Source organism: Scyliorhinus canicula, chromosome 6, assembly GCF_902713615.1.
Source record: "Scyliorhinus canicula chromosome 6, sScyCan1.1, whole genome shotgun sequence".
NCBI lineage: Eukaryota > Metazoa > Chordata > Chondrichthyes > Carcharhiniformes > Scyliorhinidae > Scyliorhinus > Scyliorhinus canicula.
In genome coordinates, this window is record NC_052151.1 from 25788174 (window position 1) to 25812352 (window position 24179).

Sequence of the window (24179 nt, forward strand, 5' to 3'; positions counted from 1 at the left end):
ATTAAGCCATACTTGGAGTATAGTGTTCAATTCTGGTCGCCACACTACCAGAAGGATGTGGAGGCTTTGCAGAGGGTGCAGAAGAGATTTACCAGGATGTTGCCTGGTATGGAGGGCATTAGCTATGAGGAGCGGTTGAATAAACTCAAGTTTGTTCTCACTGGAACGACGGAGGTTGAGGGGCAACCTGATAGAGGTCTACAAAATTATGAGGGGCATAGACAAAGTGGATAGTCAGAGGCTTTTCTCCAGGGTAGAGGGGTCAATTACTAGGGGAAATAGGTTTAAGGTGCTAGGGGCAAGGTTTAGAGGAGATTTATGAGGCAAGGTTTTTTACACAGAGGGTAGTGGGTTCCTGGAACTCGCTGCCGGAGGAGGTGGTGGAAGCAGGGACGATAGTGACATTTAAGGGGCATCTTGACAAATACTTGAATAGGATGGAAATAGAGGGATACGGACCCAGGAAGTGTAGAAGATTGTAGTTTAGTCGGGCAGCATGGTCGGCATGGGCTTGGAGGGCCGAAGGGCCTGTTCCTGTGCTGTACTTTTCTTTGTTCTTTGTTTGTTCAATGCACATTGGTAGCAGTGTGTAGCATTTACAAGATGCATTGTAGCAACTCACTAAGGTTCCTTCGACAACACCTTCCAAACCCATGACCATTACCATCTAGAAGGACAAGGACAGCAGACACGTGAAAACACAACCACATGGAAGATCCTCTCCAAGCCACGTACCATACTAACTTGGAAATATATTTTTTCACTGTTACTGGGTGAAAATCCTGAAACTTCCTAAACATACTTTAGGTTTACGTGGACCACATGGACTGCAGCAATTCACAAAGTCAGCTTACCACCATCTTCACAGAGGCAATTAGGGATGGGAAATAATTGCTGGCGTAGCCAGTGACACTTACTTCCCAAGAATTTTTTTTTTTTAAAGTTCAGGCCAAACCAGTATTTTATAATGGTTCACCATAACTTACAACGGATGAACGGTCATTGCGCGACATTCGCCAGGCAGGAGTGTTCCCTTCCAGTCGGGGAACACTTCAGCAGTCAAGGGCATTCAGCCTCCGATCTCTGGGTAAGCGTTTTCCAAGGCGGCCTGCAGGACGTGCGACAACGCAGAATCGCCAAGCAAAAACTTACAGCCAAGTTCCGCGCACATGAGTACGGCCTCAACCGGGACCTTGGATTCATGTCGCATTACATTCACCCCCCACCATCTGGCCTGGGCTTGCAAAATCCTACCAACGGTCCTGGTTTGAGACAATTCACACCTCTTTAACCTGGGATTACCCCTCTCTCTGGATCTGTAAAGACTTAATTACCTGCAAATGCTCGCATTCAAAGTATCGTATTGCATCTTTGAATTTGTCTATATATATGTTTCTGGAACCCACCTCTTCATTCACCTGAGGAAGGAGCAGTGCTCCGAAAGCTAGTGATTCGAAACAAACCTGTTGGACTTTAACCTGGTGTTGTAAGACCTCTTACTGTGCTCACCCCAGTCCAACGCCAGCATTTCCACATCTATTTATAAAGCCAAAGGGCTTTGTTCACTTTTTAGCCATTTTCACTTCCTACCCTACCATCTTCAATGATTTGTGCACCTATTTGTTGTTAACACTGCTCCTCACAGCACCAGGGACCCAGGTTCACTTCCAAACTTAGGTGACTGTGGAATTTGCCTGTGTGGGTTTCCTCCAGGTACTCCGGTTTCTTCCCACAGTCTAGAGAGGTGGGGCTACGGAGATAGGACGGGGGAGTGGGCCTAGGTAAGGTGCTCTTTCAGAGGGACGGTGCAGGCTCGAGCCGAATCGCTTCCTTCTGCACTGTAGGGATTCTATGATAACCCAGGTGTGTCTCTTTCTGCACTATTGGGAAGCACATCTTCAAGCACTGTAAACCCCACAATCCCCCCCCCACACCTTTGCTCGTTAAGAATTTATCTGCCTCTACATTAAAAATATTCAAAGCTTCTGCTTCCACCATCTTTTCAGGAAGAGAGTTCCAGTGATCTAAGCATATTATTTTGCCACCTCTCTGTCTCAAATAAGTGACGCTTTATTTTTTAACAGTGACCCCTAGTTCTAGATTCTCCGACAAGAGGAAACATCGTTTCCACATCCACCCTGTCAAGACCCTTCAGAATTTTAAGTTTCAGTCAAGTCACCGCCTTCTCTTCTGAACTCCAGCAGATACAAGCCTGGGCTGTCTAACGTTTCCTCATAAGACAACCCGCCCATTCTAGGTATTAGTCAAGTAAACCTTCTCTGATCTGCTTCCAAAGCGTTTCTAGCCTGCCTTGAATAAAACCTACCTCTCCCTGTCCTAATGGCTCCTTATCATTTTCAGGATGCTACCTTGGGAAGTTTCGCTATGCTTTCACATTGGCTGTTCATTGGTAGAATGAGACGTGTAACAAGAATGATGCCTCTCCAAGCACAATTTATTGTTTAATTCATAGTTCAGAATATTAAAATATTATTGTTTTAACTGAAATTCTACATTTTTTGCTCAGCTCGGCTAAGGGATATTAGTACATTATAGCAAACTGGTATCAGTATCAAACATTCCCCCCAGTCAGTTAATGTCAAATTAAAGCTTCCTACCATGCCCCAGTATGAACTTCAACCCGAGCCTCACCAGGGTGCACCTCAGTGCACCGCCTGACATTTATTTGTTCCCAACTCCCAATCATCCTGGAGATCTCTGGCAGTGAAATTTTTACTTTGATATATTTGCACACAGTCCCATTTCCACAAGGACCTATATTTGATTTTGATTTGAATTTGATTTGATTTATTGTCACATGTACCGAAGTACAGTGAAAAGTATTTTTGCTGCGGCCGAGGGAACGTACACAGCACGTACATAGTAGACAAAAGAATAATCAACAGAGAACATTGACAAATGAAATGAAAATCGCTTATTGTCACGAGTGGACTTCAATGAAGGTACTGTGAAAAGCCCCTAGTCGCCACATTCCGGCGCCTGTTCGGGGAGGCTGTTACGGGAATCGAACCGCGCTGCTGGCCTGCTTGGTCTGCTTTCAAAGCCAGCGATTTAGCCCAGTATGCTAAACAGCCCCAAATGGTACATCGACAAACAGTGATTGGTTACAGTGCGGAACAGGGGGCCAAACAAAGCAAATACATGAGCAAGAGCAGCATAGGGCATCGTGAATAGTGTTCTTACAGGGAACAGATCAGTCCGAGGGGGAGTCATTGAGGAGCCAACTGCCCAAACACTCTGAGGGACCTTACAATCAACAGAGGACAGTCTTCCTCCCATCAATCGAGACGGCATTTACACGCTCCTGTCTATGTGGGCAGACTTTGTAACTTTTGGCGGAGGATATTGAGGAGGCGGTTGCAGCTATTTTGATCAGATAGTTTGGAGTCACAGCAATGACCGAGGCTCCAGAGCTGTGCTCACCAATCCTTTCCCTCCTTGTATTCTTTCAAACACTTATCTAGATGGTATTTTTAAATTACTTCTGGGGGAAGCCAAAACCAGGGGCGGTAAATATAACAAGTTACTAAAATCAATAGGGAGTTCAGGAAAACTTTACCCGGAAAATGCTCTCTCTGAGCTCTCCAGTTCAGCAGCTTCTCTGAATCAGAAAGACTGAACTCCTTTACTGGTCTGCAGAGGTTAATGGAAAGCTCTGTTAGGGGCACTGGGTTCCAGCCTCTGGAAAAATCTTGTTTGTTAAAAAATATATATAGTTTTGTCAGAATATTGATTTATTTCAGTTGCAAGGCTGCAATGAAGAAAGATAAATTGCAATTCAAAGGGGCACTGTGCTTCCAAGTTTCCTTCCGTGCTGTTGGATCTAACTTAGTTATTAGGAAAAAACTGTTAAACATCATACAGCACATTTTTACCACCAACATCCATCTGTAATCAATTACTTGAATACACAGGTCAAGGAAGTCTTTGAATTCATTAACCACATTTTGTCATCATCTCATCATATAAAATTATAGAATCCCTACAGTGCAGAAGGAGGCCATTCAGCCCATCGAGTCTGCACTGGCCCTTGGACAGAGCACCCTACTTTATCCCATACCTCCACTCTATCCTAGTAACCCCACCTAACCTTTTGGACACTAAGGGGCAATTGATCATGGCCAATTCACCTAACCTGCACATCGTTGGATCATGGGAGGAAACCGGAGCAACCAGAGGAAATCCACGCAGACACGGGAGAAACTGTGGGCGGCAAGGTAGCACAGTGGTTAGCACTGTTGCTTCACAGCACCAGATTCCCGGATTGGGCCACTGTCTGTGAGGAGTCTGCACATTCTCTTTGTGGCTGCGTGGGTTTCATCCGGGTGCTCCGGTTTCCTCCCATAAGCCCCAAAAGACGTGCTTGTTAGGTGAATTGGACATTCTGAATTCTCCTTCAGTGTACCTGAACAGGTGCCGGATTGTGGCGACTAGTGGCTTTTCACAGTAACTTCACTGCAGTGTTAATGTAAGCCTACTTGTGATAATAATAAAGATTATTATTGTAATGTTAATGTGACTTTACTCTGCATTTCATAGAAGTTATCATAGAAGTTACAGTGCAGAAGGAGGCCATTCGGCCCATCGAGTCTGCACCGGCTCTTGGAAGGAGCACCCTATCCAAGCCCACACCTCCATCCTATCCCCATAACCCAGTAACCCCACCCAACACTAAGGGCAATTTTAGACACTAAGGGCAATTTAGCATGGCCAATCCACCTAACCTGCACATCTTTGGACTGAGAGGGGAAACCGGAGCACCCGGAGGAAAACCACGCACACATGGGGAGGACGTGCAGACTCCGCACAGACACTGACCCAAGCTGGGAATCGAACCTAGGACCCTGGAGCTGTGAAGCAATTGTGCTAACCACTGTGCTACCGTGCTTACATTGGATGAGTCAAATTAGTCACAATACAATAGAGGAAGAATTTCTGGAGTGAATACAGAATGTCCTTCTGGACCAATACGTTGAGGAACCAACAAGGGAACAGGCCATCTCGGACTGGGTATTGTGCAATTAGAAAGGATTTGTTGGCAATCTAGATGTGAGAGAACCCTTGGGGATGAGTGACCATAATATGGTAGAATTCTTTGTCATGGTGGATACTGAGGTTGTTGATTCTAAGACTAGGGTCCTGAATCTCATTAAAGGTAATAATGATGATATGAAGCATGAGCTGGCTATGACATTACTGAAAGGAAGGATAGTCGACAGGCATTCAAGGAACGAATGGGTAAACCCCAAATGTTGTTTATTCCAATTTGGCTCAAAAGTAGAAAGGGAACTGTGACTAAACCATGGCTTACAAGGGAAATTAGAAGATGTAGAGTTGACAAAGGAGAGCCAGTGGATGTGATTTATTTAGACTTTCAGAAGGCTTTCAACAAGTTCTCACATAGCTGATTACTATGTAAAGTTGAAGCACATGGGATTACGGGTAGTACCTTGAGATGGATAGAAAGCTGGTTAGCAGACAGGAAGCAAAATGTTGGAATAAATGGGTCTTTTTCCAATTGGCAGGCAGTGACTAGTGGGGTATCGCAGGGATCGGTGCTAGGTCCCCAACTGTTCACATATTAATGATTTGGACAAGGGAACTAGGTGTATTATCTCAAAATTTGTAGATGATACAAAGTTGGGTGGGAGGGTGAGCTTTGAGGAGGATGCAGAGATGCTTCAGTGTGATTTGAACAGGTTGAGTGAGTGGGCACATGCATGGCAGATGCAGTATAATGTGGATAAATGTGAGGTTATCCACTTCAGTCGCAAAAATGGGAAGGCGGATTATTATTTGAATGGGTGTAAATTGAGAGAGATGGATACTCAGCGAGACCATGGTGTCCTCGTGCATCAGTCGCTGGAAGTAAGTGCGCAGGTACAGAGGGCAGTAAAGAAGCAGCTCGATGGGCCGAGTGGTCTAATTCTGCTTCTATGCCTTATGGTCTTATAGTATGTTGGTCTTCATAGTGAGAGGATTTGAGTATGGAAATAGGGATGTTTTGCTGCAATTGTATAGGGCATTGGTGAGGCCACACCTGGAGTATTGTGTGCAGTTTTGGTGGCCTTATCGGAGGAAGGATGGTCTTGCTATGGAGAGAGTGCAGTGAAGGTTTACCAGGCTGATTCCTGGGATGGCGGGACTGTCATACGAGAAGAGACTAAGTCAGTTAGGATTATATTCATTGGAGTTTAGAAGAGTGAGAGGGGATCTCATAGAAACTTACAAAATTCTAACAGGATTAGATGGTAGATTCAGAAGAAATGGGTTGGATTCTCCGCACCCCGACGCTGAAATCGTGGCCAGCGGCAGTTTGGCGATTCTCCGCGCACCGCAAATCGACATCACCTGGGAGTATGCCGTGCCGCCGGGGGGGGCATTGCCAGAGGCCCGCTCAGCAATCCTCTGCCCCAGACCGGTCAAGTTCCCGACGGCGTGGAACTAACCTGCTATTGCCGGTCGGGATGCGCGCGTGGCGGCTGCGGATTCAGTCCGCGGCAGCCCTGGTCCGGGACGGGCGAATCGGGGAGGGGGGACCTTATAGGCAGCCGTGGAATTAATTTTGCGGTGTCTGAGGATCGGGCGCGTGGCCGATCGTGGGGTCTCTTTCTTGCGTCTGGCTCCGCGGTCCGAGTCCGCCATGGAGCACGGCACAGCCGTTGGAGGCCGCTGCCACGCGCATGCTCGTCCACTGACCCGGGAGTGCGGATGCCCGTATCTACAGCAAAAGCTGCGAGATTCACTCCGGATCCCTGCCAGCCCCCTGAGGGCTTAAAATTCATTTCACTTTTTTGCAGGAATTTCAGGAGTAAAACTCCTCCGTTTTGATGCCAGCGTGGGTACATAGTCTCAATAATGGAGAATCCAGCCCAGTGTTCCTGATGGTGGGGGAGTCCAGAGATAGGGGTCATAGTTTGAGGATAAGGGGTAATCCTTTTAGGACTGAGGTGAGGTGGTGAATCTGGAATTCACTACCATAGAAAGTATTTTGGGCCAAAACATTGTTTGATTTCAAGAAGGACTTAGATATAGCTCTTGGGGCTAAAGGGGTCAAGGGATAAGGGGGGGCGACGATATCAGGATATTGAATCTGATGATCAACCATGATCATAATGAACGGCGGAGTAGGCTCGAATGGCCGAATGGCCTCTTCCTGCTTCTATTTTCTATGTATTACCCTGGGTCCCTGGATTACTTGTCCAGTAACAATACCATGCCTGCACCCCCCCCCCCCCCCCACCCCCTAAATTATTACAAAAGCCTGCATTTCTGCAAGATAAAAACATTATGTTTGACTGACCACTGCTCAACTTGCAAACGTTGAATTTGTATCTTTGGTGTCCAATTTCCTTGCTTTAGTTAACAATTCTGCTATTGGATAAGATTGCATTATTCACCAAACAGCAAGGTTTCAGATCTGAGTCATTGGGTCTCCTAACGCCAACATACGTGACATTCCGCATCCACACAGCCTAGTGGTGGTAGTACTTTATCCAAACCTACCTGGTTTCTTGCCTGATTAAGCCAATGTGTTGTCCAGGGATGAATCTGAGTGCTGTTTCGTGGTTGGTGATCACACATAATTTCACGCAAGACGATCCGGATACAGATTTTGCAATTCATTTGAAATAATTTTCTCTCTGTGGAATTAACTGCTATACAGTTTCAGTGAGCAAACAACTGAATAAGCCTGACTTGCAACATGTTAATCCCTTTTGCTTCACCCCCTTGAATAGAATCCGCTCTGTTATCTCGGTGCCATAATCAAGAAGGAGTTAAGGATGGTGCATCTCCTTCAATGGAAGACCTGGGGGATTGTAACGACTCTCCATCTAAAGATTCAACCCCAGGTATAGCCAATTCGAATACATTGCCATATAGCTTAGTACATGCTTTAAAAAGAAACCTGGCGTGGCAAACTTGTATAAAATTCTTGGAGGAGATAATGGGCTGGATTCTCCGCTGTCAGGATTCTCCATTTCGCTGGCAGCCAGGGAATTTCCCGACGACGTGGGGCTTCCCACAACAGGAAACCCCATTGGCCGGTTGGCGAGATGGAGAATCCTAGGGGGCCGGCCATTGTCTATCGTTCTACCAACAGTTTGTGATAAACATTTGGTGAGGTTGAAGTAATATTGTATTTAACACAATGATGCTATTGTGGGCTGCCGGACTCCGTGCCAGGACTCAGTATGGTGATTTTTTGCTTTTAGCCCAGCTGGCTACAATTCTATAACCTCACCCACCCCCTGTCAACGGTCCATGTCAACAAAGACAGAAAAAGGGCGTTTTTATGAGGGGCTAAATTTAGCCAAGGAGCTATCAAACTCAAAACAAGTTTACCAATATCATATTTCCAGTTTTATACATCAAAAGTAAATGGATGGGAACTGCCCTGCCCTCGTTTATCTGGTGAGTAACTGGACCATGTACCACAAAGGAGATTTCCCGGTTAATCCCACCAGGTTAGCTGACCAGTACTTTCCTGTGGATTAGCTGACCGCAGACGAGCAGTTGATGGGATCCTAAAACCGTCCTCAAAAGCTACATCCAGGCAGGGGAAAGTCGGGCTGATTTGCTATCTGGCAACCTGTCCTGAAACTCTGTACGTGAACTTCCAGTGAGGACAGCATCATCAGCCGTGATGTCCACCATAGTTAAAAAAGCCATATATGATCTCCCGAGTCATTTCCACGTGAGGTAATGGGGACAGTAAGTGCCAATGGCAACATATCAGCAGTTCCTATCTTTAGGGATAGCGGGCAAGGAGAGAAATCGTCAAAGATTAAAAGCAACCACTGGCCTTTTATCAGATGTGGGCCTAAGGAATGCGGACCAGAAGGCTCCAGGATCTGTCCTGCATCTATACCGAGTTAGCTAGTCTTAACGAAGCTCCTGTATTTGAACACCGTACCCCTTGCTTAGAGAGGATCATCGGCAAGGGTTCTGATTCTCAATTGCTGTCTACTATCCTGCTGAACTGTGCATGTGGTGAGGCTATGGACAAGGAGAGAATCAAACTGAAATGTGATACCCTGCCATCCTTCCACAAGGTAACCCATTCGAGAATAAAACATATGCTTGTAAAATAAATCAATTCCACCTTCCTCACAATACTGTGCACCAAAGGAGCCAACCATTTGAGCGGGACTATGTATGATCAAGAGGCTAGGCTGGACCAGGATATCATTGGTATTGTGCCTCAGTTGAAAGCTATCAAAGCCAGTTTTAAAAATATTATATCAATAACCGAGATCTAACAAGTTCTTCTTTCTTTGCTTCAAAAGCCATGACCGAGTCTAATGATGTGAAAAGTAAAGGAAAAGCGGTGAAGAAGAAAATCTATGGTCCAAAGAAAGTAGGCAATTTATACCTATTATCACTTCCGCAGGGTACGCTTACCAGCCAGTTTGTTATTTATCATGCACAGAAAATCAATTTTCGAATTAGTATTTTTGGCATATCAGAACGATGCAGTGCAATGGAGACGCTGGCAGGTTTTCTTCACATCAGTTTTCCTTGCATGTTGAGCTCACAGTCTGAGCATTGCCATCATGGAGAATGCACTAACGCAGGCTTGTCCAAACGTTTTGCTGGAGGGCCATGAATTCAGTTTTTCTCTCACTGAAAGGGGCTACTGAGCAAATTTCAGAGAGGTAACGTTCAGCAAAACAAGACTCATGAATTTAACAAAATAGGATGAAAAGAAAAAAAAAATAAGATGAGAGTGAGAGAGTGTGTCAAATCACTCCCAGTTTCGGGTTGCTCACTCACCCTCACCCGCTGTAAGAGTCGATGAGAGTGCATGATGGTGCGTGGGTGATGGTGAATGAGAATTCCGAGACTGGAAATGACTCAAATGTATAGACATACTCTGTCCCTGCACACACTCTTTCTCCCCTCTCTCATTCCGCTCCCCCCCCCTCCCAACGCACTCTGCCCCCTCACATTCTCTCTCTCTCCCACCTCACACTTCCTCTTCTCTTACCCCCCCCCCCACACACATACTCCCCTCTCTTTATCGCCACACTCCTCTCTTCCCCTCACACTCTGTGTGTGTGTGTGTGTGTGTGTGTGTGTGTGTGTGTGTGTGTGTCTCTCTCTCTCCCACTCCCACCTCATTTTCTCCTCCTCTTGCTCTCCCACACCCCCTCAGTTCCCCCCTCCTGTCTCTCCCCCTCACACCCTTCCCTCCCCCCACACCTTCCCTCCCCTCACACCCTGCCCTCCCCTCACACCCTGTCCCTCCCCTCACACCCTGTCCCTCCCCTTACACTGCCCCACCACTCACACCCTGTCCCTCCCCTCACACCATGTCCCTCCCCTCATACACTCTCCCTCCCCTCACACCCTGCCCCTCCCCCCACACCCTGTCCCTCCCCTCACACCCTGTCCCCCCCCTCACACCCTGTCCCCCCCCTCACACCCTGTCCCTCCCCTCACACCCTGTCCCTCCCCTCACACCCTGTCCCTCCCCTCACACCCGGTCCCTCCCCTCACACCCTGTCCCTCCCCTCACACCCTGTCCCTCCCCTCACACACTGTCCCTCCCCTCACACCCTGTCCCTCCCCCTCACACCCTGTCCCTCCCCCTCACACCCTGTCCCTCACCATTACACCCTGTCCCTCCCCTCACACCCCTCCCTCTCCCTCACACCCTGTCCCTCCCCTCACACCCTGTCCCTCCCCTCAAACCCTGTCCCTCCCCTCACACCCTGTCCCTCCCCTCACACCCTGCCCTCACCTCACACCCTGTCCCTCCCCTCACACCCTGCCCTCACCTCACACCCTGTCCCTCCCCTCAGACCCTGCCCCTCCCCACACACCCTGTCCCTCCCCCTCACACCCTTCCCCTCCCCTCACACTCTGTCCCTCCCCCTCACACCCTGCCCTCCCCTCACACCCTGTCCCTCCCCCTCACACCTGCACCCTCACCCCTTCTCTCCCTGCCCCCTCACCCCTTCTCTCCCTGCCCCCTCACCCCTTCTCTCCCTGCCCCCTCACCCCTTCTCTCCCTGCCTCGTCGCCTCTTCTCTCCCTGCGCCCTCACCCCTTCTCCCTTCCCCCTCAACCCTTCTCTCCCTGCCCCCTCACCCATTCTCTCCCTGCCCCCTCACCCCTTCTCTCCCTGCCCCCTCACCCCTTCTCTCCCTGCCCCCTCACCCCTTCTCTCCCTGCCTCCTCACCCCTTCTCTCCCTGCCTCCTCACCCCTTCTCTCCCTGCCCCCTCACCCCTCGCCCTCACCCCTTCTCTCCCTGCCCCCTCACCCCATCTCTCCCTGCCCCCTCACCCCATCTCTCCCTGCCCCCCCCACCCCTTCTATCCCTGCTCCCACACCACATCTCTCTGCCCCCTCACAGACTCTCTCTGCCCCGTGACCTCTCACCCCCTTGTCCCCCCCACGCCATCTCCCACCCCCCCCCCAACGTCCACTCTCTCGCCCCTTCATGCCCTCCTACTCGCCTCTCCGTCACACCCCCTCTCTTCCCACCCACGCCATCTCTTGCCCTCCCCGCCACGCCCTCTCTCTCAGTCTCACATGCCCTCTCTCTTGCATCCCCATCACGCTCTCTCTCCCCCAGATTCCCTCATGCACCCTCTCTGTCCTTACACCCTCTCAGACACAGAATTTAGTCACTCACCTACACAGATGCTAGCGGGCCCTCCTTCCACTGTTGAACCTCAGATGTGTACCATCTCAGCTGGAGATAAAAGACCTCCCAGCAGTACTTCAAAGAGTAGGGGAGTTCCTCCTGATGTCCTGGCCAATATTTATTCCCTAACTAACATGAAAACACTTTATAAAAGCAAATTACTGCGGGTGCTGGAATCTGAAGCAAAAACAGAAAATACTGGACAACCTGAGCAGGTCTGACAGCATCTGTGGAGAGAGAAGGGAGCTAACGTTTTTTCAAAGCTGGAGAGAACTGGAAATAGGGCCATATTTATACCGTGATGGGGAGGTGGGTGTGGATAGGGGGCCAGCGATAGGTGAAAATTGACAAAGATGTCACGGACAGAAAGACAAAGGGAATATAAATGGGGGTGATTAAGGCTAAGGAGGGTGCTGATAGTGGCAGAGATTAGAATGTATTAATGACAGAACAAAGGTGAGCAGTGTGTCAAAGGGCAACTAGAAACAGGGACCAGATGGCCCAAGTGGGTTGGGGTTTGGGGGAAGGGGGGGAGCAATGGTGAGGGCATTTCCCTGGTCATTTATCACGTTGCAGGCTCTCTGACCTTGCTGTGCACATATTGTCACGTTCCCTACATTGCAACTGTGAGCACACTTTAAAAATGCTTCATTGGCTGCAAAGCACTTTGGGGTGCACAAAGGTTGTGAAATAAGCTATAAAAATGTGTTTTCTTATTTACGGCATTTCCTTTTTTATATATATTCATGGGATGTGGTCATGCAGGCTAGGCCAGCATTTATTGGCCATCTCAAATTGCCCTCGAGAAGGTGGAGGAAAACCGCTTGCTTGAACTGCTGCAGTCAATGTGGTGTTGGTACACCTAAAGTGCTGTCTGGAAGGGTAGGGAGTGCACTTATCCAGGCAAGGCGAGTCTACCTGATGAAGGAGTACGCCCCGAACGCTAGTGATTTCAAACCAACCTGTTGGACTTTAACCTGGTGTTGTCAGGCGTCTCACTGTGCTCACCCCAGTCCAACACCGGCATCTCCACATCACGGAAAAAAGGAAGGCCTTGATGAAACAGCTGAAAATGATTGGGCCTAGTACCCATTGACGATTCACCTACAGCAACCGGAACCACCTTTCTTTGTACTCATGTGAAATACCACCGCTGGAAATCTGACATAAAAACAGATAGTGATGGAAGTACCCTGGAGGCCATGTAGCATCTGTGGAGAGAGAACTTTCTAATGAAAGGTCCTGGATCTCAGCCCTCAGGGGCTGGTTTAGCACAGGGCTAAAGAGCTGGCTTTGAAAGCAGACCCAGGCAGGCCAGCAGCACGGTTCAATTCCCATACCAGCCTCCCCGAACAGGCGCCGGAACATGGCGACTAGGGGCTTTTCACAGTAACTTCATTGAAGCCTACTCGTGACAATAAGCGATTTTCATTTCATTTTTCATTTCATCCGAAACGTAAACTCTCTTTCTTTCTCCACAGATGCTGTCTGATCTGCTGTGTATTTTGAGAATTTTCTGTTCTTATTTCATTTCCTTTCGGGCTAGGTATCCAGCCAGTGGAGCGTTTCCCCCAATTCCATTGACTCCAGTTTTACTCGGGGTCCTTGATTCCACGGTCGGTCAAATGCTGCCTTGATTTGAATTCTTGCGTCGCCTCTGCAGCTCTGTCCTTCATTCCGTGTTTGGGTCAGCGCTGTGACGAGTTCTGAAGCCGAGTGTGGCTAAGCTGAGCATCGATAAGTGCCGCTTGACGGCACTGTCAGTGACACCTTCCATCACTTTGCTGATGATGGAGTAGATTGATGAGATGGGCATACCTGGGCACTTCTCCCCATTGTTGGGTAGACTCCACTGTTGCAGATATACTGGAACATCTTCATGATAATTAATACACCGGAATTTTACAGCCGTTCACGCTGGTGGGATTGTCTGACCCCACCGATGGCGCAACCCTACCAGGTTTCCTTGTGCCGAGGGGTGCAGTCAACAGGAATCCCGTTGAAGATCCGGCTAATGGCAGGCCACCTTTGTGGCAGGTTGCACAGAAACTCCCGCCCATTGTACATGAAGTATTTGAGATTTTTAATATTTCTGAGATGTGATCAGGTGCCATATGAATGCAAGTGTTTATTTTCATTTTGGAGGGCGAGGAGGATGAAAAATTCTCTGGTCCTGTTCAGGGTCAAAAGCCAAAATTTCTGAATTATGTAATCAGATATGCTTTGGCCAAGAACTATGCAGCCTTCAACACCATATCACTGTACTGCCTCTCACAACTAGTGCCCTCCCTCATTATGTTACATCGAGAACCAGCTCCGGTATAATGAATTTAATTTAAGTGAATTTCCTTCGACAATTGAAAACATGAGCAGCTTATTGAAAGATACATTTGTGGAGATATCAGCAAGGTGCACAAAGCTTTTTTTAATGAAAATCTAATGGAAAAAAAACCTACTTGATCAAATCGTATTTTATGCATTTTAACACTTGCCTACAGTCTGTTGCAGAAGACCTTTTGGTATATACTGTTTTATATATTAAAGCATAACCTTTGTTTAAATATTCTGTCCATCTGCTAGTCCTATTTAAAGGATAGATAAGCAGGTGGGTTTAAGATATACTTGAGGCTGTACTTCAGGTTTTTTTAAATTTCTTGCCAAATTTCTCCTCTCCTGAAGGAGCTGGGACACGGTTCCATGGAAACTAGCTTCTGTCTGGGAGCTGTTATAAGTGACCGCTCTTGTTTGAATGCAGTCAGTGAACATCAAGCAGGCAATGCAGTCATCTTTTCTTTTTAGACATGTTTTCCAATTAAGGGGCAATTGACCATAGCCAATCCACCTACCCAGCACATCGTTTGGGTTATGAGGGTGAGACCGGTGCAGACACGGGGAGAATGTGCAATCACCTTGGGCGGGATTCTCCCTTCTGGGGACTAAGTCCCCATGCTCACCAGAAAAGGGGCGAGTATCACTCCGGACCTTTTCCTCGATGGTCCAGGGTGATAATCCGTTTTCCAGGGGGCTAGCAGAGCCCCGGCGTGCATCCCGCAGCTCTGGCTGCCGGCAGACCCTGCTAGCCGGACCGTGCAGCCGTGCATGCGCACAGTGGCTGCAAGCGGGTCCGCGCATGCGCACGGCGGCCCACCTCGGAGAGGGCGCCACCATCATAGCGGAACCACACAGCGGGCCCGCGCGCAGGAAGGTAGGTCCCTCCCAGATCGCGGTGGCCCCCGATCGCGGGCCTGGCCACTGCTGAGGCCTCCCCCGGAGTCAGATAACACCCGCCACCCACCAGGACTGCGGCCGTGGGTCCCAGCTCCCGCCAGATGATACCACATGTAATCCACACCGGCGGAAGTTTAGCCAGTCGATCGCGGAGAATCGCCGTGGGGCCCTGTTCCAACGGCCCCCGACTGGCACCGTGTCGACCGCACGCGCGGGACTGGCAGGTCCACGGAGAATCACGGAAGCGCCGTTGCGCCGGATTTCCGGCGTGAATACCTATTCTCCGTCCCCGCGCCGGGCGCGATTCCGGTGTGGAGTGTCGGAGAATCCCGTCCAGGTCTTTGATTGAGATCCAGACATCTAGGTGCTTTCCAGCAAGGTTAAGAAGCAGGGACTTTGACTGCTGTCTTCCCCCGCCCCGCCCCACCTCCCCGCCCTCCATTCTCCATTATCAGCTTAGGCACTGAGGCCAGTCGTTTGTCTAGTTCAGAGCTTTTCTCATTTTTAATACTGGGCAATGTTATTTTAAAAAGTGCCAGGGGAAACCTTCATTTGCAGTGATTAAAGAACTGACTATGCTTCTGTTCATCTAAGTGGCACACTTCCAATGTGGATGGGACTGCTAGCTACTGGAATGTTGTCCAGCGATTTTGAAATTATACAATTTTAATTGACCAAGTTCACTGATGTTGTGCAAAACACTGTTTAAACTGGGGAGTGCCAGCTGACGTATTCCATTTATTTTGTATCCATTCTCCTCGTTGCCAACCTTGATCAATACCCAGGCCAGAACTCTTAACTCGGCACCGAATGGATCTTAGGAATCAGGTTTGGAGGGAATTGGACCAATTGGTTAACTGGCAACTGGTGGGTTACATAGAAATATAGAAAATACAACAGCTAGATCTAATTCCTTCTTGAAATTACACAATGTTTTGGCCTCAACCACGTTTTGTGGTAGCGAATTCCGTAGAGTCGCCTCTCTCTGGATGAAGAAATTTCTCCTAACCTCTGTCTTAAAAGGTTTACCCCTTATCCTCAAACTATGGCCCATAGTTCTGGACTCCCCCACCATCGGGAACATTCTTTCTGAATGTACCCTGTCTAAACCTGACAGAATTTTGTAAGTTTCTGTTAGATCCCCGCTTGCTCTTCTAAACTCCAATGAATATAATTCTAACTGACTTAGTCTCTCCTCATATGACAGTCCCGCCTTCCCAGGAATCAGCCTGGGAAACCTTTGCTGCACTCTGTCCATAACAAGAACATCCTTCCTCAGATAAGGGCACAAAACTGTACACGATACTCAAGGTGTGGCCTCACAATTGCAGTAAAATATCTCTGTCCCTATACACAAATCCTCTCACTATGAAGGCCAACAGACCATTTGCCTCCTTTACTGTCTGCTATACCTGAGCACTTATTTTCAGCAACTGATGCATGATGACACGAAGGTCCCGCTGAGTATCCACCTCGCTCAATTTACACCCATTCAAATAATAATCTGCCTTCCTATTTTTGCTACCGAAGTGGACAACCCCATATTTATCCACATCATTCTACATGCCTGTGCCCACTAACTTAGCCTGTCCAATTCCGCTGAAGCATCTCTGCATCCTCCTCACAGCTCACCCTCCCACCCAACTTTGTCCCATTCATTCATATATAATGTGAACAGTTGGGATCCTAGCACAGATCCCTGCGGTACCCCACTAGTCACTGCCTGCCAATCAGAAAAAGAGCCATTTATTCCAACTTTTTGCTTCCTGTCTGCTAACCAGCTTTCGCACCATCTCAAGATACTACCCGTAATCCCGTGCGCTTTAACTTTACGTATTAACCTGCTATATGAGACCTTATCGAAAGCCTTCTAAAAATCTAAATAAACCACATCCACCAGTTCTCCCTGGTCAACTCTACTAGTTACATCTTCGAAGAATTCCAGTAGATTTGTGAAGCATGATTTTCCTTTTGTAAATCCGTGCTGACTTTGTCTGATTACACCACTGCTTTCCTGGACCGGGTTGGCCAGGTGCAGTGTTCTGCCTGGCAACGGTTAGTGGTTTGCTCCTGCGTGATAATTTCTGAGAGGATTAGGCAGAAGCATTCAGAATTAGTGGACGAAACGCTCTCTCTCCTACTTGCTGAAGTGTAAGAACTGCTCTATTGTTCCGAAAGAAGAGTGTGTCCGGCATATCCTTTGCTGTGAACCTGGAATGATATTGAGTCTGCAGAAAAGATAGACAACCTTGACTGAGGAAACCATCTCAAGCCTCGAAGAAAGAAATATCAAATGATAGTTGAACTTCATAAAGGCACTAAGTAGAAGTTATCCCATTGCATTAAAGATTCTTATCCTTTCATTTTTATTATTTTCTTTCCCTTTCCACTCTGTGTTATTTGTGTGCGTGCATGTGGAGAGCTGGGTGCTGGAAAGGGGAAACACGCAGTTTAACATTCCTGACGGAGAATGTGCTTGATCCAAAATGCCAGACCCTTTCATTGTAGTCTTTTCTAATTTGTTATCAGATTTGCAGTGCAATAGTTTTTTCCCTCGGTTCGATGTGTGTAACAGATGCCGATTGCTTGACTTTGCCTCCAATTATTTCTGTTTATTTAATAATTCTCTTCCCACAGCCACCTCAGCAACTCTCATCAGAACACTACCCTGCGAACGATCCTGACTACTGTGTGTGGATGCCCCCTTCAGGTACATCACAGCAACTGCTTTTGGAGAGATGAGCACCATTAGACTGGAATTTGCTGAAAGGTTATGGGTGTTGGAATGACGCGCGCCTTTATTAGAGTTCAACATGGCCAGTAACTTGTGGTGAGAAAGACATTACCCCAAGAACTGCGAATCACCCTAAGTCACTGGCCATTTTACATCGCTATGCTATTAGTTTTGCAATAACAGCAGCTCACGATTAACCTCACCATTTTCATGACTTTATGCTATACATTCATTGACCTTTAAACACGAAGTTAAGTCTATTAACTATCAGCGTTAACCCTTTAAAGAATGTGATCATAATTGTGGTTACCAATCACCCTCTTTAACCCAAAAAGTACTAATTATGTTGCCTGGGCTAGAGCATTTCAGCTAAGATGAGAGGCTGGGTTTGTTTTCCCTCGTGCAGAGAAGGTTGAGGGGGGACCTAATTATGAGGGACACAGATAGGGTGATTTAAAAAGTACTTTTTAGAGGGGTCAATAACCCGGGGGGTGTCATAGATTAAGGTAAGGGGCAGGGGATTTGGAGGGAATTTGAGGAGAAACGTTTTCACCCAGAAGGTGGTGGGAATCTGGAACTCGCTACATGAAAGCGTGGCAGAGGCGGGAACCCACATTTAAGAAACATTTAGATGAGCACTTGAACCACCGGAGCATACAAGGCTACGGATCACGAAAATGGGATTAGAGTAAATAGGTGCTTGATAGCTGTTGCAGAAACAATGGGCCGAAGGACCACGCTCTGTGCTGTAAACATTTGTGACCAAGTGTCTCATTCCATCAGGTAATGAATTGCTGAAAATTTTTAAATTGTCCAAGTTGAGGGGGGGGGGGGGGGGGGGGGGGTTCTTGCATATCATTCCTGTGAATTTCCCTCTCAGCACAGTCTTTCTTTCCCATTCTCCATTTGCCTTTCTGTACCTGATTTGCATTGATTTTAGTTGTCCTCTCCGTGCTTCCTCCATTTCTTTCTGTCTTTAAATCTCGTTGGTCAAGAAGATCAATTGTTGGTTCCATCAGTCAACAAAGCCCCAGAGACCCCATTTCCCTGGTCACCACCGTTATCAGCTCCGATTTATAGCAATGTGCAGGGGAAAATATTTTGAGTTAAGAGGCACAGAAAAAAAAAATCTTAAACTCGTGGGGCAAACCGTGAGATTTTCTGCCCCAGCACATACGGCCCAATCTCTCAAATTTATTGTTTATATATACATTCTCTTCCATTCCACCTCTGAACATTATTTCACAATTGCTTCCTGTGGTAAATTGTAAATGTTTCAATTTTATAGGTGCACTTAACAAGAAGTTCAGCATGCCTTGTTTGATATGATTTTGTGTCTGCTCTATTGCATCTATATTGCGGACTTGCTTTCCAGCAGTTAGGGATGGACAATAAATGCTGGCCTTGTCTGGGACACCCACATCCTATGAATGATTAAAGAGGAATTCTCCTCCCGCTCCCCCTCACTGAAATTCATCTTCACCTCATGGCTGTTTGTGGAATCTGTGTGTGCAAAGCAACATTTACCTCCACACCGTACCAGCCTCCCCGGACAGGCACCGGAATGTGGCGACTAGGGGCTTTTCACAGTAACTTCATTGAAGCCTACTCGTGACAATAAGCGATTTTCATTTTTCATTTCAATAGTTTGTGCATTTCACCCTATATGAAGCACACCTCTAACAGAGTAGATTTGGCACCACATAAATTGCTATGTTCTGTGTTTTGGTCCAACACGTTACATAGATACATACATAGAAGATAGGAGCAGGAGGAGGTCTTTTGGCCTTTCGAGCCTGCTCTGCCATTCATCACAATCATGGCTGATCATCCAACTCAATAGCCTAATCCTGCTTTCTCCCCATTGCCTTTGATCCGATTCTCCCCAAGTGCTATATCCAGCCGCCTCTTGAATATATTCAAAGTTTTAGCATCAACTACATCCTGTGGTAATGAATTCCACAGGCTCACCACTCTTTTTGTGTGAAGAAATGCCTCCTTATCTCTGTCCAAAATGGTTTATCCTGAATCCTCGGGCTGTGACCCCTGGTTCTGGACACACACATCATTGGTAACAGCCTCCCTGCATCTATCCAGTCTAGCCCCTCATTCTTCTGAACTCCAGCGAGAACAATCCCAACCTAATCAATCTCTCCTCATATGACAGTCCCACCATCCCTGGAATCAGTCCCTGGAATCAGGGGGTACTGGTATAGGGTGGATACGTTGGTTTGAGTAGGGTGATCATTGCTCGGCACAACATCGAGGGCCGAAGGGCCTGTTCTGTGCTGTACTGTCCAAATTATACTGCATCTGCCATTGGTTTGCCCACTCGCCCAACCTGTCCAGATCTTGCTGTAGGATCCCTGCATCCTCGTCACAATTCACTCTCCCACCTAATTTGGTATCATCTGCAAACTTTGAGATGTTACATTTTGTTCCCTCATCCAAATCATTCATATATATTGTGAATAGCTGGGGTCCGAGCACCGAACCCTGTGGTACCCGACTAGTTACTGCCTGCCAATTTGAAAAGGACCCAATAATTCCTACTCTTTATTTCCTCTCTGCCAACCAGTTTTCTATCCACGTTCTCCCCGTGTCTGCGTTGGTTTCCTCCGGGTGCTCCGGTTTCCTCCCACAGTCCAAAGATGTGCAGGTTAGGTGGATTGGCCATGATAAATTGCCTCTTAGGTTAGGCGGGGTTACTGGTTTAAGGGAATAAGGTGGAGGTGTGAACTTAAGTGGGATGCTCTTTCCAAGAGCTGGTGCAGCCTCGATGGGCCGAATGGCCTCCTTCTGCACTGTAAATTCTATGATAATATTGAGGATTTGACGGTGTTTCCGAGCACGAAAGCTAATCATTTATTTTCAGTGGAGGGTCATAGAAAATCATAAAATAGGTATGGATCAGCAGGCCCATTCTAGCTTAATATACAGAATGAATCTCCAGTTCATTACTCCCACCTATCCAGTTAAATCATCCAAATGTGTCTTTACAGTTTTTGGCTCCGTTATCCTTTGAAGACGTCCATTCGCATGATAGTGAAGAACTTCCTAATATCAAGTGGCTCCCAATCTTTCTGTATTAAGGGGAGAGGGTGTTTCGTTTTGTTGGTAAACCCATTTGAAGTGGGGAGAAATTCAAATCAGTGTATTTGTACTCTTTAAAACGCTGCATCTCATATTTGTGGGGGGGACCAGATTATTCACTTTTTTTTTCCCCTTCTAAGGTCAAACGGGTGACGGTAGGACACATCTGAATGACAAATACGGATATTGAAAGCTCAAGACAGACGACAACTATCAAGGACTTGCACCTGACTGGAGGGGATTTGAATATGTGACTGTACTGCCACCTTCAGAGCACCACGTTGGATTCTGGGCACCGATGCTGAGGTGGCAGCTGGTGCGGTGTTAAAGGGCAACCCTGTGAATTTTGTATCTGCCGTTATTCTGCTGTTTTGTACCCTGCACCCTACCCTATTGGGCTGCTTTTGGGATCTTACTCTGCACAAAATCAACATTCATACAAAGAGCCTTTGCTCCTTTTTTGGTTGGGGTTTGGGACGGATGTGTACTCATAACTGGTTGACAAACACCTCCAGTGACGTCACACTTCAGAGCGACAAGAAAAGATCCTGTATCTGCACGGTAAGCACGTTGTATCGGCAACGCCGCCAGGAACAACCTCCTCTCTCCCACCCAAATTGGAGGATGGACTCTTCCATGTGGGGAAACGAAAGAGCATTTTTTCACTAGATGCAAGGTCTTTTCATTTTCCCTTGTGAACTCCAGCTCGCAGCTCAGATACACTTGTAGCTGCAGCAAGGGTCTGTGGAAGCCTATAGAAGACGCAAGTCTGCTCACCAACCTAGTTCACACCATGCGCACCATTGATTTGTGAAGTTTGGGTGAGGCTCCCACAATGAATAGCCATAACCATGCTTTGGATTCCTGCTACTCATTGTGCACTACATCGGTTTAGCAAGGTTTTTAGTTGCTTCAGTGCTTGCTTATGATTTGTTTCTATAAATATTATTTACGGTTGCACTGTAAGTGTAATGTTACAAGTTCAGGCTCCCCGCTGGAAACCTTACCCACCCGAAGTTCATATTCAAAATTCTTAGGGTGCGACACACATCCATTTGCCCGACCGTCAGCAATGTGGAGCACCCCCCAGAATTTCAGCAACGTTAGTTGGAAAATTGTCCCTTGTACGCTTGCCTGTATCAGCAACCATGTTGTTTTGTCACTTCGAAAAGGGAGAGGCTGTGCTTTAGTCGTGTGGCATTCAACTGCTTTGTTAGAATGGGAATAAATCCTGTCATATGGAACTACAAATATGATTTTGTTAACTTATTTCTAATTGATGTTATTAGGCAATGAGATGGGGCTTTTGTAGACCTGAAATGAATTTTATGATGCCTAGCTAGCGGTAATTAGATTTATCCAGGCATTGTCTTGGGATCACCCCTGTTCCTGTTTTCCACAGCCCTGCATTTGCTGATGTTTATTAGCTCACCTCACTACCCACAAGAGAAGTGAAACATCAAGTTTTATCATTTTGTCTCTTGAGGTCACTTTTTTTGTTCGAAACAAACTGAAATCTGTAATCACCGAGTATAACTGTTCCATAGCATCACTTGTGGACTGCGAATTCCACCAGGCAACCTTCAGGAAGAATGTGAGTGCATAGTATTTTCTAAAGTGTTTTTATCTATAAAACTAATGTGCTTCCCTATCCCCCAGCTTATTTGTCTCATTGAAGAGGGACGAGAATTGTTTTCCTGTTTTATGCTTCCGTTTAGATCAGCAAAACAAAACCACTATTAATACTTAACACTCGCTACCTCTCCTTCTTGCAAGAAACTCTATGGAGGGGGAAAATGGTTATGCACCAAGTTCAGCTACTATTTCTGTTTGCATCTTTGTTTTTTCTTTTGCTACATTGAACTGTGAGGAGAGTTATTTTGTTCCATTTGAGAATGTTATAGAATGGGAGGCAGTATCCAGCCTGTTGTGCTGGTGACAGCTCCCTAATAGAGCTGCCTCCTTAGTCCCATTATCCTGCCTTTTCCCTGTGTCCCAGGCAAAATAGGTATTTCACCACTTCCCCTTTGAAAGCGGTTCTGCTTCTGTCACAGTTTTTTTTTAATGCAGCACTCCATGAACTAATATACCTGTGTGAACCAGTGGGTGCAATTCTCCGATTCCCCAATGATGGTGAGGATGGATGGGGGTCAGGGAACCGTCTCACTGCGGGCACACATGGTGCGGGGGTGGGGTCGAGGGTTGGGAGTGTTGCCCATGTCGGGGGGTGTTTGATCTTTGAGGAGCCAGCCTTACCAATGACTTTAGGTCCCCCTCCAAACAAAATTTTACGTGTGGGCGAATTCAGTAAGAATCCCCAAGCTCCAAATAAAAATTTAAATGTGGGTGGATTCTGATGGGAATCACGCTGGAACATCTGGTAGGATTCCTGCCCAAACTGGTTTTCCTGCCCAAAATTACAAGTTATTTTAAGGGGGATTTCTGCCCAATACCTACATTTGTTTGATTTTTTATTCCATTTATGCCCTCTGACTACAAAGTCACCTGCAGTTAAAAAAATATTTTTCCAATTAAGGGGTAATTTAGCGTGGCCAATCTACCTGCCCTTCACATCTTTGGGTTGTGGGGGTGAGACCCACGCAGACACTGGGAGAACGTGCAAACTCCACACGGACAATGACCCAGAGCCGGGATTGAACCCGGGTCCATAAAGTCGTGAGGAAGCAGTGCTAACCACGGCGCCACTGTGCTGCCCACTGGCAGTTTATTTTGTTTCCCCCCTCACATCACCCTATCAAACCTTTCAAAATATTTAATACTTGGGATACACAACACACTGGGCGGATTAAACTCCATTTGCCATTTCTCTGCCCAAGTCTCCAACCTATGTCCTGCTGTATCCTCTGACAATCCTCAACACTATCTGCCACTCCACCAACCTTGGTGTCATCCACAAATTTACTAATTTGACAAGGTACATTTTCCTCCAAATCGTTTATATATACTACAAACAACAATTTGCACGTTCTCCCCGTGTCTGCGTGGGTTTCACCCCCACAACCCAAAGATGTGCAGGTTAGGTGGATTGGCCATGCTAAATTGCCCTTAATTGGAAAAATTAATTAGGTACTCTAAATTTAAAATAAAAACGGGCCCCATCACCGATCCCTATGGAACACCACTAGTTACAACCTTCCATTCAGAAAAACACACTTCTACTGCTACCCTTTGCCTTCTATGACCGAACCAGTTCTGTATCCATCTTACCACCTCACGTCTGATCCCATGTGACTTCACCTTTTGTGATGTGCAGATGTCGGCATTGGATTGGGGTGGGCACAGTCAGAGGTCTTACAACACCAGGTTAAAGTCCAACAGATTTCATAGATTTCATAGAATTTACAGTGCAGAAGGAGGCCATTCGGCCCATCGAGTCTGGACTGGCTCTTGGAAAGAGCACCCTACCCGAGGTTAACACCTCCAC

The 24179-nt window shown here is 47.1% G+C and overlaps 1 protein-coding gene across 1 annotated transcript in view; it reads left to right on the forward strand.

The window, feature by feature from the left end:
- The window catches only part of LOC119967041 (solute carrier family 4 member 1 adaptor protein), a 174837-nt gene extending 152852 nt beyond the window's left edge, over positions 1 to 21985 (forward strand). Inside the window, exons 12-15 of the mRNA XM_038799053.1 lie at positions 7761 to 7874; positions 9312 to 9382; positions 17545 to 17617; positions 20875 to 21985. Coding sequence (XP_038654981.1) covers positions 7761 to 7874; positions 9312 to 9382; positions 17545 to 17617; positions 20875 to 20924 — 308 coding nt within the window. The 3' untranslated portion in view covers positions 20925 to 21985. The remainder of the gene's footprint in view (positions 1 to 7760; positions 7875 to 9311; positions 9383 to 17544; positions 17618 to 20874) is intronic.
- The last annotated feature ends 2194 nt before the right edge of the window (positions 21986 to 24179 follow it).